Raw genomic sequence first — 12,129 nt, 5'->3', positions numbered from 1 at the left:
TTGTGAGTCTGTGATAATTAATATATGCGATGATTTCCTAAAAGCTGCGGACAGTGGTAATTTTGTATTGGCTGTGTTTCTGGACTTTAGAAGAGCTTTCGAAACTATCGATAGATTTACATTGGTGAAGAAAATGGAAAAGTTGGGAATACGGGGTCCAGTTCTGAATTGGTTCAAGTCATACTTATTTGAAAGAAGTCAAAAAGTCAGATTTAAGAACAGTGTGTCTAATCCAATAAATACAGTGTATGGGGTGCCGCAAGGAACTGTATTGGGGCCTTTATTATTTTTACTGTACATTAATGACATTGTTAGCGTAATTAATGGTAGTAATATTGAGTTGTTTGCAGACGATACAATGTTATATGTAGTTGGAAATGATGTAAGTGAAATGGCTGGGACAATTAACAGTGATTTGGACCGCATTTTTGAATGGTTATGTGTAAATAAATTAAGCATTAATACCTCGAAATCTAAATTTTGCATATTTGGGAAAAAATGTATGTTGCGTAGTCTTCATATAGAAAACATAAACATTAAAATCAACAACGACAGGTTAATACATGAAAGTAGAATTAAATATCTTGGAGTTATGTTGGATTCTGAACTAACTTTTCGTCCGCATGCTGACTATATCATGAGAAAATTTTCACAAAGAGTTGGATTTATTTATAGAGTTGGCAGAAATCTTTCTATGTATACCAAGTATCTTATGTATAACTGTCTGGCGGCACCGTATCTTAAATTTTGTTCTGCATTGTTGTACAATTTGCCAAACTACAAAATGAATGAATTTCAAGTAATTCAAAATAGAGCATTAAGAACAATTTTAAAATGTAACAGATACACTCCTGTAAAGTTGATGTTGAGTGTTGCCAATGTCATGTCGGTTGAACAAGGAATTATCTATGATGCCTATGTTTTTCTCTATAAATTAAGAAATAAATTACTACCTGCCTATATCTGTGATAGAGTAACATATTTTAAGGACGTTCATAATTATCAAACAAGAAATTGTAACGATTTTATCTTAGTTGATAGGTATCGCTCAAACAAAATGTCAAACTCCATCTTATGTAGAGGACTATCTGAGTACAATAAGCTACCAAATGATTTGAAAAACTGTGATAATTTTAAAAATTTTAGTACAATGTTGAGGAATTATGTGCTGTCCAACGTGTAAGGTAGTCGCCTCATGGATTTATCGGTTAAATTTTTTTTAAAATGTATTGTATTGTAAATTGTATTTTAATTCTATTGAATATTTTGTACTATATGTTTACACTGTTTACTTTTTAATCGTTTTTTGTATATAGCATTTGGCTAAATAAATAAACATTATTATTATTATTATTATTGATACCAAACAGTGTTGCCAGAATGCAATTTAAAACCAATACTTATTTCCAGATCCTAATTTTAAGCAAAAAAATAATTGAAACTATTGCCAGATTGTCACTTTAACCAAAAAAAAGTTACAGTGTTGCCAGATTATAATATCAAGTAAAAAAATACAGTGTTGCCAGATTGTAATTATAACAAAAAAATAATGAAGTTTACAGTGATGCCAAAGTCTAATTTTAAGCAAAAAAATACAGTGTTGCCAGATTGTAATTATAAGAAAAAGAAATTACGTTTCAAAGTTTTTCCAGAATGAAATTTTAAGCAGATAAAATATAATTTACAATGTTGCCAGATTGCAATTTAAAATAAAAAAAAATACAGTGTTGCCGAATTGTAGTTTTAAACAGTAAAAACTCAATTGACAGTGTTGCCAGATTGTAATTTAAAATAAAATTTACATGATAATCGAATAACGAAATTGAATGATAATATCGATTTAAACAAAATAAATCAAATTTTCAGGTTATAAACCAATTCGAAGTCTCTATCGTGCATTTTTTGACAGTTTTCCGTACCGTTAAAAGATATTTCAACCAGATTGTAAAAAAATTAAAGAAACCTTTGAAGTACCACCAAAAATTAAATTTTTAGGTTAAGACCTTGATATTTTTACCCAAAATAGCTTTGACAATGTAGGTTAACTGTGATTTTTTTTTAAATTTAACTCTTTAGCTTTCGTTGGTTTTGACACCAAAATCCTCCTGCTTTATTGCCAAATTGTACAAAGTCATCTGTAAACTTTTGCCAAAAGTTTAGTTTTTATGTTAAAATTTGATTTTGAAACACTTTGTACTGGGTCACCTAGTGATTGGTGATGGGGGGTGGGCGGAGCCTGACTACATGTCCAATCAAATTTAGCTTGACTGGTAAAGTGGGCGTGTTTGCTATTTAATTGGTCCTGGGGCGTGGCTAGTGGTAAATTCAAGTTTGGGGGGAAGGGAAAGTCATTTTGGACCACACCATACATATTAACCACCTGACTGGTGGTTGATTGTTGGTAAAAGTCAACATTCCCTAGAGATAGGCAGCGTCAAACAGCAATGTAAAAGTCACCCCAAGTTCATCACAAAAACCGAGCAAAATTTCCGTAAAATGATACGAAATCTAGTGTCGAAACTGCCCGGCCTGAAATGCCCTAACGTAAGTCCCTTTTTGCCCTACCAAGCATAATTATATTAACAATAAATTGCAGGATTACGCGTTGTCGTCCCTTTATAGGGAAAGGGCTTTTCGTTCACTGTCTCCAGTTCAAAGGTTGCGGTCTGACGCTAGTGCGGTCGCCGAAAGGGCCGCGTCCTGTTCAAGGGCTGAAAAGAACCGCGACAAAACCGGAAAACCACAAGCCAGAACGCTGTGTTTCAGCAAAGAATATTACGGTAACTTTTTCCTCGACTTTTTCATTAAGGTCCAGAATCGCTCACCACGAATTACCATTTCAACGGCAAACCCCATTAAAACGCTAAAGAGTTTCAAGCCAATTTCGACCTTACGTGCACTGAGTGAATTTTAATCACCCCCTCAACTCACGTATTATTAATTTTAACCAAAAATTGCAAAATACGTATCTTTGTAGATTATTTAGGTCTATTTTATTTTTAGATAGTCTGTTGGTATACAGAGTGTCCCAAATTTTTCATTCATCTAAAAATCACATCAATATGGACTAAAATCGGTTATCACACATTTAAGTTTAAAGGATAAATTCCGTTGAAATACTGAAGAGTTTCATGCAAATTTCGACTTACTTATACAAAAGTATTTAACTTAATTTAAACATTTTTTCCTGATTTGTCGTAGTGAAATTAAATATTTTTTTTAAATCCGGCAACACTGTAAACATTATTTTGACACTTTTTGTAGTAATCTGACAACAGTGCAATTTTTTTCATGCCACAAATTAAAAGTAGGCAACGTTGTCACCTGTCAATATTTCTTTGCAAACTCAAAATGGAATTTTATGATTGTCTATAATAAAAATGACAATCTGGCAACATTATTTTTTTTATGTAACAAACTTAAAATAAGGCAACGTTGCCAACTCCCATTTTGCGCTTTCCAAAGTTAAAAGTTAATTTTGTTGTGGTTTATAAAGTGACAATTTGGCAGCACTGCAAACTTATTTGTTTAATGAAACGAACTAAAAAAACGACGTTGTCACTTTTTATTTTTACTTTGAAACCTCAATTTTTTTTTTGTCTACAAAGTGACAATCTGACAACACTGCAAATTATTTTTTTTAGCGGCAACGTTGCCACTTCTCATTTTTTTATCACAACAATATTTTATTTAATTTCCTTAACGTGACCATCTGGCAACACTGTAAATTTACTTGTTTAATGAAACAAACTGAAAAGAGGACAACGTTGCCATCTTTTATTGTTTTTTTTTTTTCAACCCGAAAATTTGATTTTATGTTTGTCTTTAAAGTGACAATCTGACAACACAGCAAATTATTTTTTTTGGCGGCAACGTTGCCACCTCTCATTTCTTCGTTGCAAAGTTTAAAGTTGATTTTATTATTGACAATCTGGTGACACTGTAAATATATTTGTTTAAAAAAAGGAAATTAAAATTAAAACAACGTTGCCACTTCTTATTTTCACTTTGTAACCTTAATTTTTTTTGTCTTTGTAGTGACAATCTGACAACACTTCAAATTCTTTTTCTTGACGACAACGTTGGCATCTTACATTTTTTGGTTACCACAATATTCCATTTTAATTGCATGCAACTGGCAACACTGTAAGTTTATTTGTTCAATGTAGCAAATTAAAAAAAAAACAACGTTGCCAACTCAATTTTTTGTTGCCACAAAATTTGATATCGCTTTTGTCTATAAAGTGACAATTTGACAACACTGTAACTTTCAATTTTTTTCTTTAAAGTGACAATGTGGCAATACTGTAAATTTGTGTTTTTTTTAGTCCAACGAACTGATAAGAAGACAACGTTGCCATTTCCCATTTTTTCTTTGTATCCAAAAAAGTTGTTATTGCTTTGCTCTATAAAGTGACAGTTTGACAACACTGTAAATTTTTTAATTTACCAAACTAAAAAAAAGCAACGTTGCCACTGCTCATTTTTTACTGCAACTTAAAAATTTGGTTTTGTTCTTTAAAAGTGACAATCTGACAACTCAGTAATTTTTTTTTGGTTTAATTTAATAAAAGAAGGCAACGTTGCCAATTTGAATTTTTTTTGTAACCTCAAAATTTGGCTATAAAGTGTCAATTTGAAAACCCTACAAATTCAGTGAATAATCCATGTTAATTAGGATCAAAATGGCTTACCATAAATGTGAATTTCAATGGCAAATTCCATTAAAAGGTGAAGGAGTTTCATGCTAATTTCGACCTTATACGTATCAAAATTTTAAGTTCTAATTCATACAAGATACAGGGTGTCTCAGATTAAAGTGTATTGTTTTATGACAGTTTGGGAACCCAGAGATCAAATTGTAGTTTCAGCGCTTCTCAAAATGTTACTAGATACTGTCAATCTCAGGGTTTTTGCGAAATTTCAGCTTCTGGATGACCTAAAGAGTTGATTTTTCTGTAGAAACCACTCAACAAACTCAAAATGAGAGTGAAGAGGCCAGATGGAGGGAAAGCATTCCCGAACAACCGAACGAGGAGAGTTTCACCTCAAAACCGGACACTCTCCAGTTCGAAACGTTGGAACAGTACGAATTGGAGGCGGCCAGGCCACGTCCCTCAAAAAGTCGTGAAGTTTTTGACGCTTTTACCTCCAAATCGAAGAAAATGAACCAATACGTCCACCTCCAACCCAGCCAAATGAAACCGTACGGATCGCAGGAGAACTTGTACTCCCCCATGCTGATTAGACCTACCAATGCTATTAAATGCCCGAAAAAGTCCAAGAAAATTGTACGGAGTAGCTCAGAGTACCAGACAGGGCAAAGGAACTACTGCACATTAGTGCAGGACGATTCCATGAGGAGTGAAAGGGGGCAGAGCTTGAAGTTCCCCAAACCAACCCAGTTGTATCCACGTAGACACCCTTCAGAGCACTGGGCCCAGACCCAATCAAAACGTTTAGATTTCTCCCCACCAATGTACCAAGTGATCCCCTCCAACATGGTTGACCCCCTCCACACTGACCCTTTAACCATATCAACCCCAGCAATGAGGAAGCAACGCAAGGAGGAGGCGAACCGTCTAGGATCCACCCTGTACAAAGCCTCTTACTCTGATTTAATCAAACTAAAACTGAAAAACAAGGAAACGGCCTGTAAAAGTGACATTGTCATTCCTACAGAAGGGTTGAAAGTTTGCACCAGCTGTTTGAAGAAACCTTCAAAAATTTTGGAAGCCGCCCAAGACCTCCAAGTCACCAGATTAGCAACCAGATCTAAGAGTAACCTCTCAAGCAAAACGCGCAAGTACAACCCCGAGTGTCAAGATATTTGCACCCCAATTATGAAAACGTTGAAGAAAACCCCGAAATTCCCCTACGAACCGCAAAAATGCGAAAAAGAAGACGCCACCCCGAAGAAGGTGTACCTCCCGTCAAAAGTCAAACTGTCACCCCCACCGTGCACCCCTCGACCAGAATACAGGGACTGTCACAAACCAAAACCATGCGGCGATCGGGCGGACATGTGCCTGGAAATCACCCCCAAACAACTGCCCAAACTGGTGGCTAAGGATTGTCCCTGCGTGGAAATACCACCGCCCACCGTCAATCCCAAGTTGGAACGGTTAAAGTTTAAGTTTGTCGATCCGCCCAAACCGGTCTGTCACGTTCCGCCCTGTCAAACACCACGGGCGGACGACGGGAACCCTTACAAGTACAAACCCTTGAAACCGTACGTGCCCAAGGAGTGCGAATGCGTCGAACCACCCCCTTTGCACGGCGTCAAACTGAAACGGTTACCCAAATGTACCCCAGAAGAGGTTAGTATTTTTTTTTTCATTTTAGGCTAATTTGTAGTTTTAGGCTGGTTTAACACAGTTTAAAAGTATTTTAGGCTCATTTTCAGTTACTGTAAGCTAATTTTAGGCTAATCAACAGTTTTGAACTAGTTTGAAACAACTTTAAAGATTTTGAGCTTTGCTGAACTTGCTTTAGTCTTTCTTTGCTGATTTTCAACATTTTTAGGCTAATCTACAGTTTTAGGCTGGTTTAAAAGAGTTTCGAAGTATTTTAGGTTTTCTGGAAGTATTTTAGGCTCATTTTCAGTTACTGTAAGCTAATTTTAGGCTAATCAACAGTTTTGAACTAGTTTGAAACCACTTTAAAGATTTTGAGCTTTGCTGAACTTGCTTTAGTCTTTCTTTGCTGATTTTCAGCATTTTTAGGCTAATCTACACTTTTAGGCTGGTTTAAAACAGTTTCAAAGTACTTCAGGTTTGCTGGGAGTATTTTAGGCTCATTTTCATTGACTGTCAACTAATTTTAGGCTAATGAGCAGTTTTAGGCTAGTTTGAAAGAATTTCAGGTTGACTGGACGTGGTTTAGGCTTCTTTGGTTCATTTGTAGTTTTTGTAAGCTAGTTTTAGGCTAATCAGCAGTTTTGAACTAATTTGAAACAGCTTTAAAGATTTTTAGCTTTGCTGAACTTGCTTTAGTCTTTCTTTGCTGATTTTCAGCATTTTTAGGCTAATCTACTATTTTAGGCTGGTTTAAAACAGTTTCAAAGTACTTTAGGTTAGCTGGGAGTATTTAAGGCTTATTTTCAGTTACTGTAAGCTAATTTTAGGCTAATGAGCAGTTTTAAACTAGTTTGAAACAACTTTAAACTGGGTGTTTGTTTGATTCTAGGAATTTTAGAGTAATCCAGTTAGTTTTAGTCTGGTTTTCTTGCCCTAAGAAAGATTTTAGGCTTGTTTCTGGTTTTCTGATTTAAAGCTTACAAGGCTGGTTTGGAATGTTTTAGGCTCGTTTAGGATTAATTCTGTCATTTGAATCATATTTTCATTTTAATTCAGTTTATTTGATGACGTTTCTCCTTGTAGCTAAGGAAATTGGTAGCAACGCTCTTATTTTGACATTTCAAGGTGAAATAAGCTAATTTGTACAAATTCATATTTTTTTTAGGTTTGTAGACCAGTTAGGGTGTGTCCAGTGATTTCTCCATGTCCTCCGAGGGCGGACGAATGTTACAAGGTGGTCCCGAAAAAACTACCTCCTCTAATGGGAGTGGACTGTCCTTGCGTGGAACCGCCCCCACCTAAAGTGGCTCCGCCCATTAAACGTTTGGATTTAAGAGTGCCGGAACCGCCCAGGACGTGTCCACCCCCCCCGCCTTGCTCTCTCGTGAAAAGGGCTGATGATGGCCTGAAGCTGAAACGTAAAAAGTTACCCAAGTTTGTCCCAGGCGATTGCCCTTGTGAAGTATTTTCCGTTTGTTAAATTTGAAGGGTTGAAGGGCTGAAACGGGGTGATTTTGTCAGGATAGGCCAATGACTGATTGGAATTTGAAGAGATTGGTGTGCGAGGATGAACCCCAGGAGTGTATAGTGCCAGATCCTTGCGACAGCTTCCCCAGGGCCGATTGGGGCTGTTGGCAGTATCCGGATGAAGTCTGTGAGGAGGTGGACGCTAAATGTGTGGATAATAGGAACCCTTGCGATCCTCCAAAGAAACCGAAACCCTGTAGAAAACCGAATATTTGCGAAACTGCTGCAGGTGGTCCCTTGGATTACCGGTAAGTTTGCTTTTTTTGGTTAAACTCGAGTAAACTGGATAGTTCCTAGGAGCGGGTCAAAGAGAAGATTCAGCAGCAACTCCGGCTCCTCCATGAAGCTCTACCAGCAAATGAAGCTCAACACTTCATCAACCAAAGCTCCTAGTCCCACAGTGACCGTAACCACATCAAAACTGGAGAAGTTCAAGGGGAAGAAACACCCCAAGAAACGCACCTCCATGGAGTTGATTCGAATGCTCGATCAGCTGGAGATCTCCAAGGCAACGTCAGCGGATCAGTTGCTCTTCAAACCGAAAAAATCTGACAAAATCGATTTCAAGCATGTGTTGAAAAGCATCGCCAGTTGTACGGCAGAGCTGGAGAAGAAGGAGGATGCCAAGGCGAACGCAATGGCTGCCCAAAGCTTAAAAAAGCCCAAAAGACCCACGTTAAGGGTCAGTTCGAGGGCGATATCAACCAAACAAAGCGAGCTGGATTTGAAGAAGGCGAAACAGTGCAAAGCTAAGCAAACTTGCAAAAAAATCAAACCTTCCATGAAGTCCCTAGTTAACAGGAATTTATGCCCTAGACAGTTATCATGCACCGACAAGTGCAAGTCTAAGGACAAAAGGGATTTCTGCCCTTACGAAAGGGCGCCAGTTTGTTGCGAAAAAGAAGACTCACCTTACGCAGCTTTTTCGGACAATATCAACAGAAGTGTACAACCTTTTATACAAACTAAAACCCCTCAATGGACCTGTAATAGGAAACAGTACGGCTTCCACCCAGTATACAAGAAGGAACACGAAGTGTTGGGGGATAAAAAGAAGGCCAGTAAAATACCACCCTGTGAATCCAAGGGAGGTATTAAAGGTAAGGTAAGACCCTCCAACCGTAAAATTTCCTTTTCTAAATTGTAGTTTTTAACTTTCAGCTTTTCTGACCCTCAATCCGTTACCCCTACAACTCATCCAGCCTTACACCACCAAAATATTCCAAATCAAATTTCCTGACCCGTGCAAAAAACCGAAAGGAAGCGAAAAATGCGATAAAATACCAGAAGAAAAAACCAAACACCCTCAAATCACGTGTGTCACCCAAGATACCTGCGAAGCCACCGAAAATCGACGATGTTGCTACAGGGACTTCCAATCAAGCAACCAAAGCAGAAAACCACCCCCTTTTCCCGCCTTCTCCGACTGTCTGGACGAAGAAATGGAAGACATCCTCACCGAGTGTCCCCTAGACAAGGAAAAGTACCTGAAAATGCAACCTCGCTTTGAAATCCGCCCCCCCGAGCTGCTAATCTCCCCGCCACCAAGTCAAGGCAAGTTGGATTTGCTGAAAGAACAGGAGTGCATCAGGGCGAAGCTGTGCATGGAGAACGAGGGTGTGACCCAAAGCTGTCAGGACTTTGGAGAACCCTTAAAGCTGATGAAGAGCCGCGAGGTGTTTAAGGAGGAGAATCGGGACTGTTTGGTAAAGGAGGAGCTGAAGAAGCTTGGACGCTGGCCACCCAGAACACTCAAGTCGACTCGCAGAAGCTTCAGCACTGCAATGGGCAGAATTGAGATTAGGAACTACCACGTTTTAAGCGAAAGGAAAAAGATTGCAGAAAAACAGAAAAAAATAGGCTTCTCCACTTACTTGTGTGAAAGGAGAAGAAGATTCTCCAACACACATTCAGTAGACATGCGGTGTAAAGGAGGGAAAGGTGACAAGTGCAAATTGAAAATAAACAAAAATTGCCCTAAATTTACTCTGAACAACTGCCCCCCCACCACTAAACGACACCCCCAGTGCTACAAAGTTGCTTTAGAAAACGACTGCTCCAAACCCTTCACCCCCTACCCCGCCTTCTCAGAGTGTAAGGAGCACGAAGTGCTCCCACCCCCTTGCGGTTTTGAGGAAATGGAAAACCTCCAACCCAGCTATGCCTTGCTACAACCCCCCACTGTACTGAAGGAATACCCAAGCCAGGACCGTATCGACCGTGCCATGGCTGCGGAGTACCGGAAATTCAGGGAAGGACTGGCAAACGAAGGAGTCACCATAGGTTGCAACCTGGAGGAGGAATCCAAACCCTCAATAGAGTGCATTGTGCGTGAGCACAAGAGTGAGAAAGTAACCTGTTGCAGTCACACTCCTCTAGACGAGTTTGACAAGTGCATGATCGAGTGCATGAAGTGTATACCATGTGACCTACCAGAGGAAGAAAAGTACTGTATCTGCAAGGTAAAGTGCACTAAACCACCCGAACCAGAAAAACCAAAATGTCCAACAAAACCAGAGTGCGTCGCAAAGCCAGTGGTTAAAACCCCTCCCCCACCAGACCCGTGCAAAAAAATTGCACTAAAACCATGCAAACCAAAACCAAAACCCACTAACATGGAGGTTTTGTGGCAAAAAGTGGTCAATTACTTCAAAGCCCGCCCCAACTGTCCCCAACCTGGTGATTATAAGAAAGCCCAATTGAAGAACAAAGCCCAAAAGGCGGCTGAAGCAGCCGGTTTGGTGGCTGTAGACCCAAAATGCCTCCCCCCTGACCTGTTGCAGGACGTCTCCAAGGAGTGCAAAGTATGCTCCGACCCCCCCAAATCAACCATCTGCACCAAAACTACCCGCAACTTTAGCACTCAACCCTTCCGCAACTACTCCTCGAAAAGTTGTAAAAACCTGGAAGAGATCAATCGCATTCTAGAGGAGGCTGAAATCCAGAAACGCAAACTCAAATGGAGCAAATCCCACTCACAAAAACAGTTCCCGGTCTTCACTAAAAACAAAACCGATCTACAAGCAATGAAGATGTCCTTAGACCTGGAGGTGTGCAAGTACGTGGACCTGTCTGAATTGTGCTACGAAAATGGAAGCTACTCCAAAACCTATTTCGGCTACACCAACGTGTTGCCCAGCAGGGAAAACATCCTGGAAAGGGCCTGGAGAATCTCCATCGAAGCCTACAACAAATACAACTACCCGAAAAATTACAGCTTCTTCAACGAGTTGTTCACCAAAGTGGAGAAGAGCATCACCAGTGCTGAGGATTTAGGTAAGTCAAGATTCAAGTGTGATTTTAGTGGTTTTCATGGAGGTGATTGTAGAAAAACTCAAAACTGAAAATCTGCTCAGGGAGCTGGATGAGTTACTGAAGAACCCTGATACGGAGAAAAAATGAAACTTTTTCCTTGTAACCTTGTAACTTTCAAATGTATTGGAATAATGTGGAATAAAACTTCGTTGGTCTCTAGAAACATGACTATTTAAGTTTGAAGGCGTGGCTTCTTTAAGGTACACCTTCATTAACCTGACCCATAAACTGTGATTGGTTCAAGCCACGCCTTTTTTCTGTAACCACTGTTTTACGTTAGCAATAAAAAAAATTATATTTCTGCTGTTTTTACAGTTTTTTAGAGCTTGAACTAAAAATATGTTGAGTATGGCAGAAAAGTAGCAAACTTGTGTAAAAGTGATTTTAAAAACTCTCTTGAGTAGTTGTTAGGTTAAGGGGAGGAGTAAATTAGTGAGTGGAGCTTACTTTTAATAAAGCCACGCCTTAATTAATCCCGCCCCCACTAAACTGTGAATAGTGACTTAAAGCCACGCCTTTTGAACTTTACAAACTATGATTGGTCGTGTGAACATCAATTGACATTTTTGTCGAACCTTTTACTCCATACACAGGAACTTATAATGATTCGTGTCTCTAACAGGCGTGGTTTAACAATCATAACTAAATATATAGGCGATTCCTCTTCTTTAAAGGTGTGGCTAAATATTTGCATTAGTCCTAGAAAATTAGGTGCTAAATAGACTTAAAACTGTTTTAATTAGTTGTTAATTTAAGGTTTAGCAAGGGATACCAATAGGCGTGGCTTTGTTTGGCAGGTGGAGCTTAGTAATCACCTACACCATCTAAGGCGTGGCTTACATTTAAGTGTCTATCATTGCCCTGTTGGTGTTGTCAAACAATACGTTAGTTTTAAAACCAAAAACCGTTATTTTCTTAATTTGTTGCGAGACCACTTGAATCATATTGACATTTTTTAGTAAACCAAAACAACACGCCCCTATTAGTG

General features: G+C 38.8%; 2 protein-coding genes across 8 annotated transcripts in view; one reads left to right on the top strand and one right to left on the bottom strand.

The window, feature by feature from the left end:
- The window catches only part of CalpA (calpain A), a 149,385-nt gene that overhangs the window by 43,784 nt on the left and 93,472 nt on the right, over positions 1–12,129 (bottom strand). The gene's annotated exons all lie outside the window — the stretch shown is intronic.
- Positions 2,404–11,304, top strand: LOC145736972 (uncharacterized). Its single transcript, XM_081991538.1, has 8 exons — positions 2,404–2,544; positions 2,597–2,780; positions 4,963–6,320; positions 7,465–7,761; positions 7,821–8,074; positions 8,124–8,926; positions 8,988–11,102; positions 11,155–11,304. The coding sequence occupies exons 1-8, from the start codon at positions 2,497–2,499 to the stop codon at positions 11,226–11,228; spliced, it is 5,133 nt and encodes a 1,710-aa protein (XP_081847664.1). The 5' UTR covers positions 2,404–2,496; the 3' UTR covers positions 11,229–11,304.

Source organism: Ips typographus, linkage group LG13, assembly GCF_016097725.1.
Source record: "Ips typographus isolate SLU linkage group LG13, UJ_Ityp_2.0, whole genome shotgun sequence".
Classification (NCBI taxonomy): Eukaryota; Metazoa; Arthropoda; class Insecta; order Coleoptera; family Curculionidae; genus Ips; species Ips typographus.
This window is presented reverse-complemented; position numbering and strand designations above follow the sequence as displayed.

What these genes read in the sequence shown, in the direction of transcription:
- LOC145736972 (XM_081991538.1), top strand. Translation starts at nt 2,497, where the DNA reads ATGATACGAAATCTAGTGTCGAAACTGCCCGGCCTGAAATGCCCTAAC. An exon ending in ATCCAAGGGAGGTATTAAAG is followed by an intron (nt 8,927 to 8,987) that starts GTAAGGTAAGAC and finishes TTTAACTTTCAG; the next exon opens with CTTTTCTGACCCTCAATCCG. An exon ending in CACCAGTGCTGAGGATTTAG is followed by an intron (nt 11,103 to 11,154) that starts GTAAGTCAAGAT and finishes AGGTGATTGTAG; the next exon opens with AAAAACTCAAAACTGAAAAT.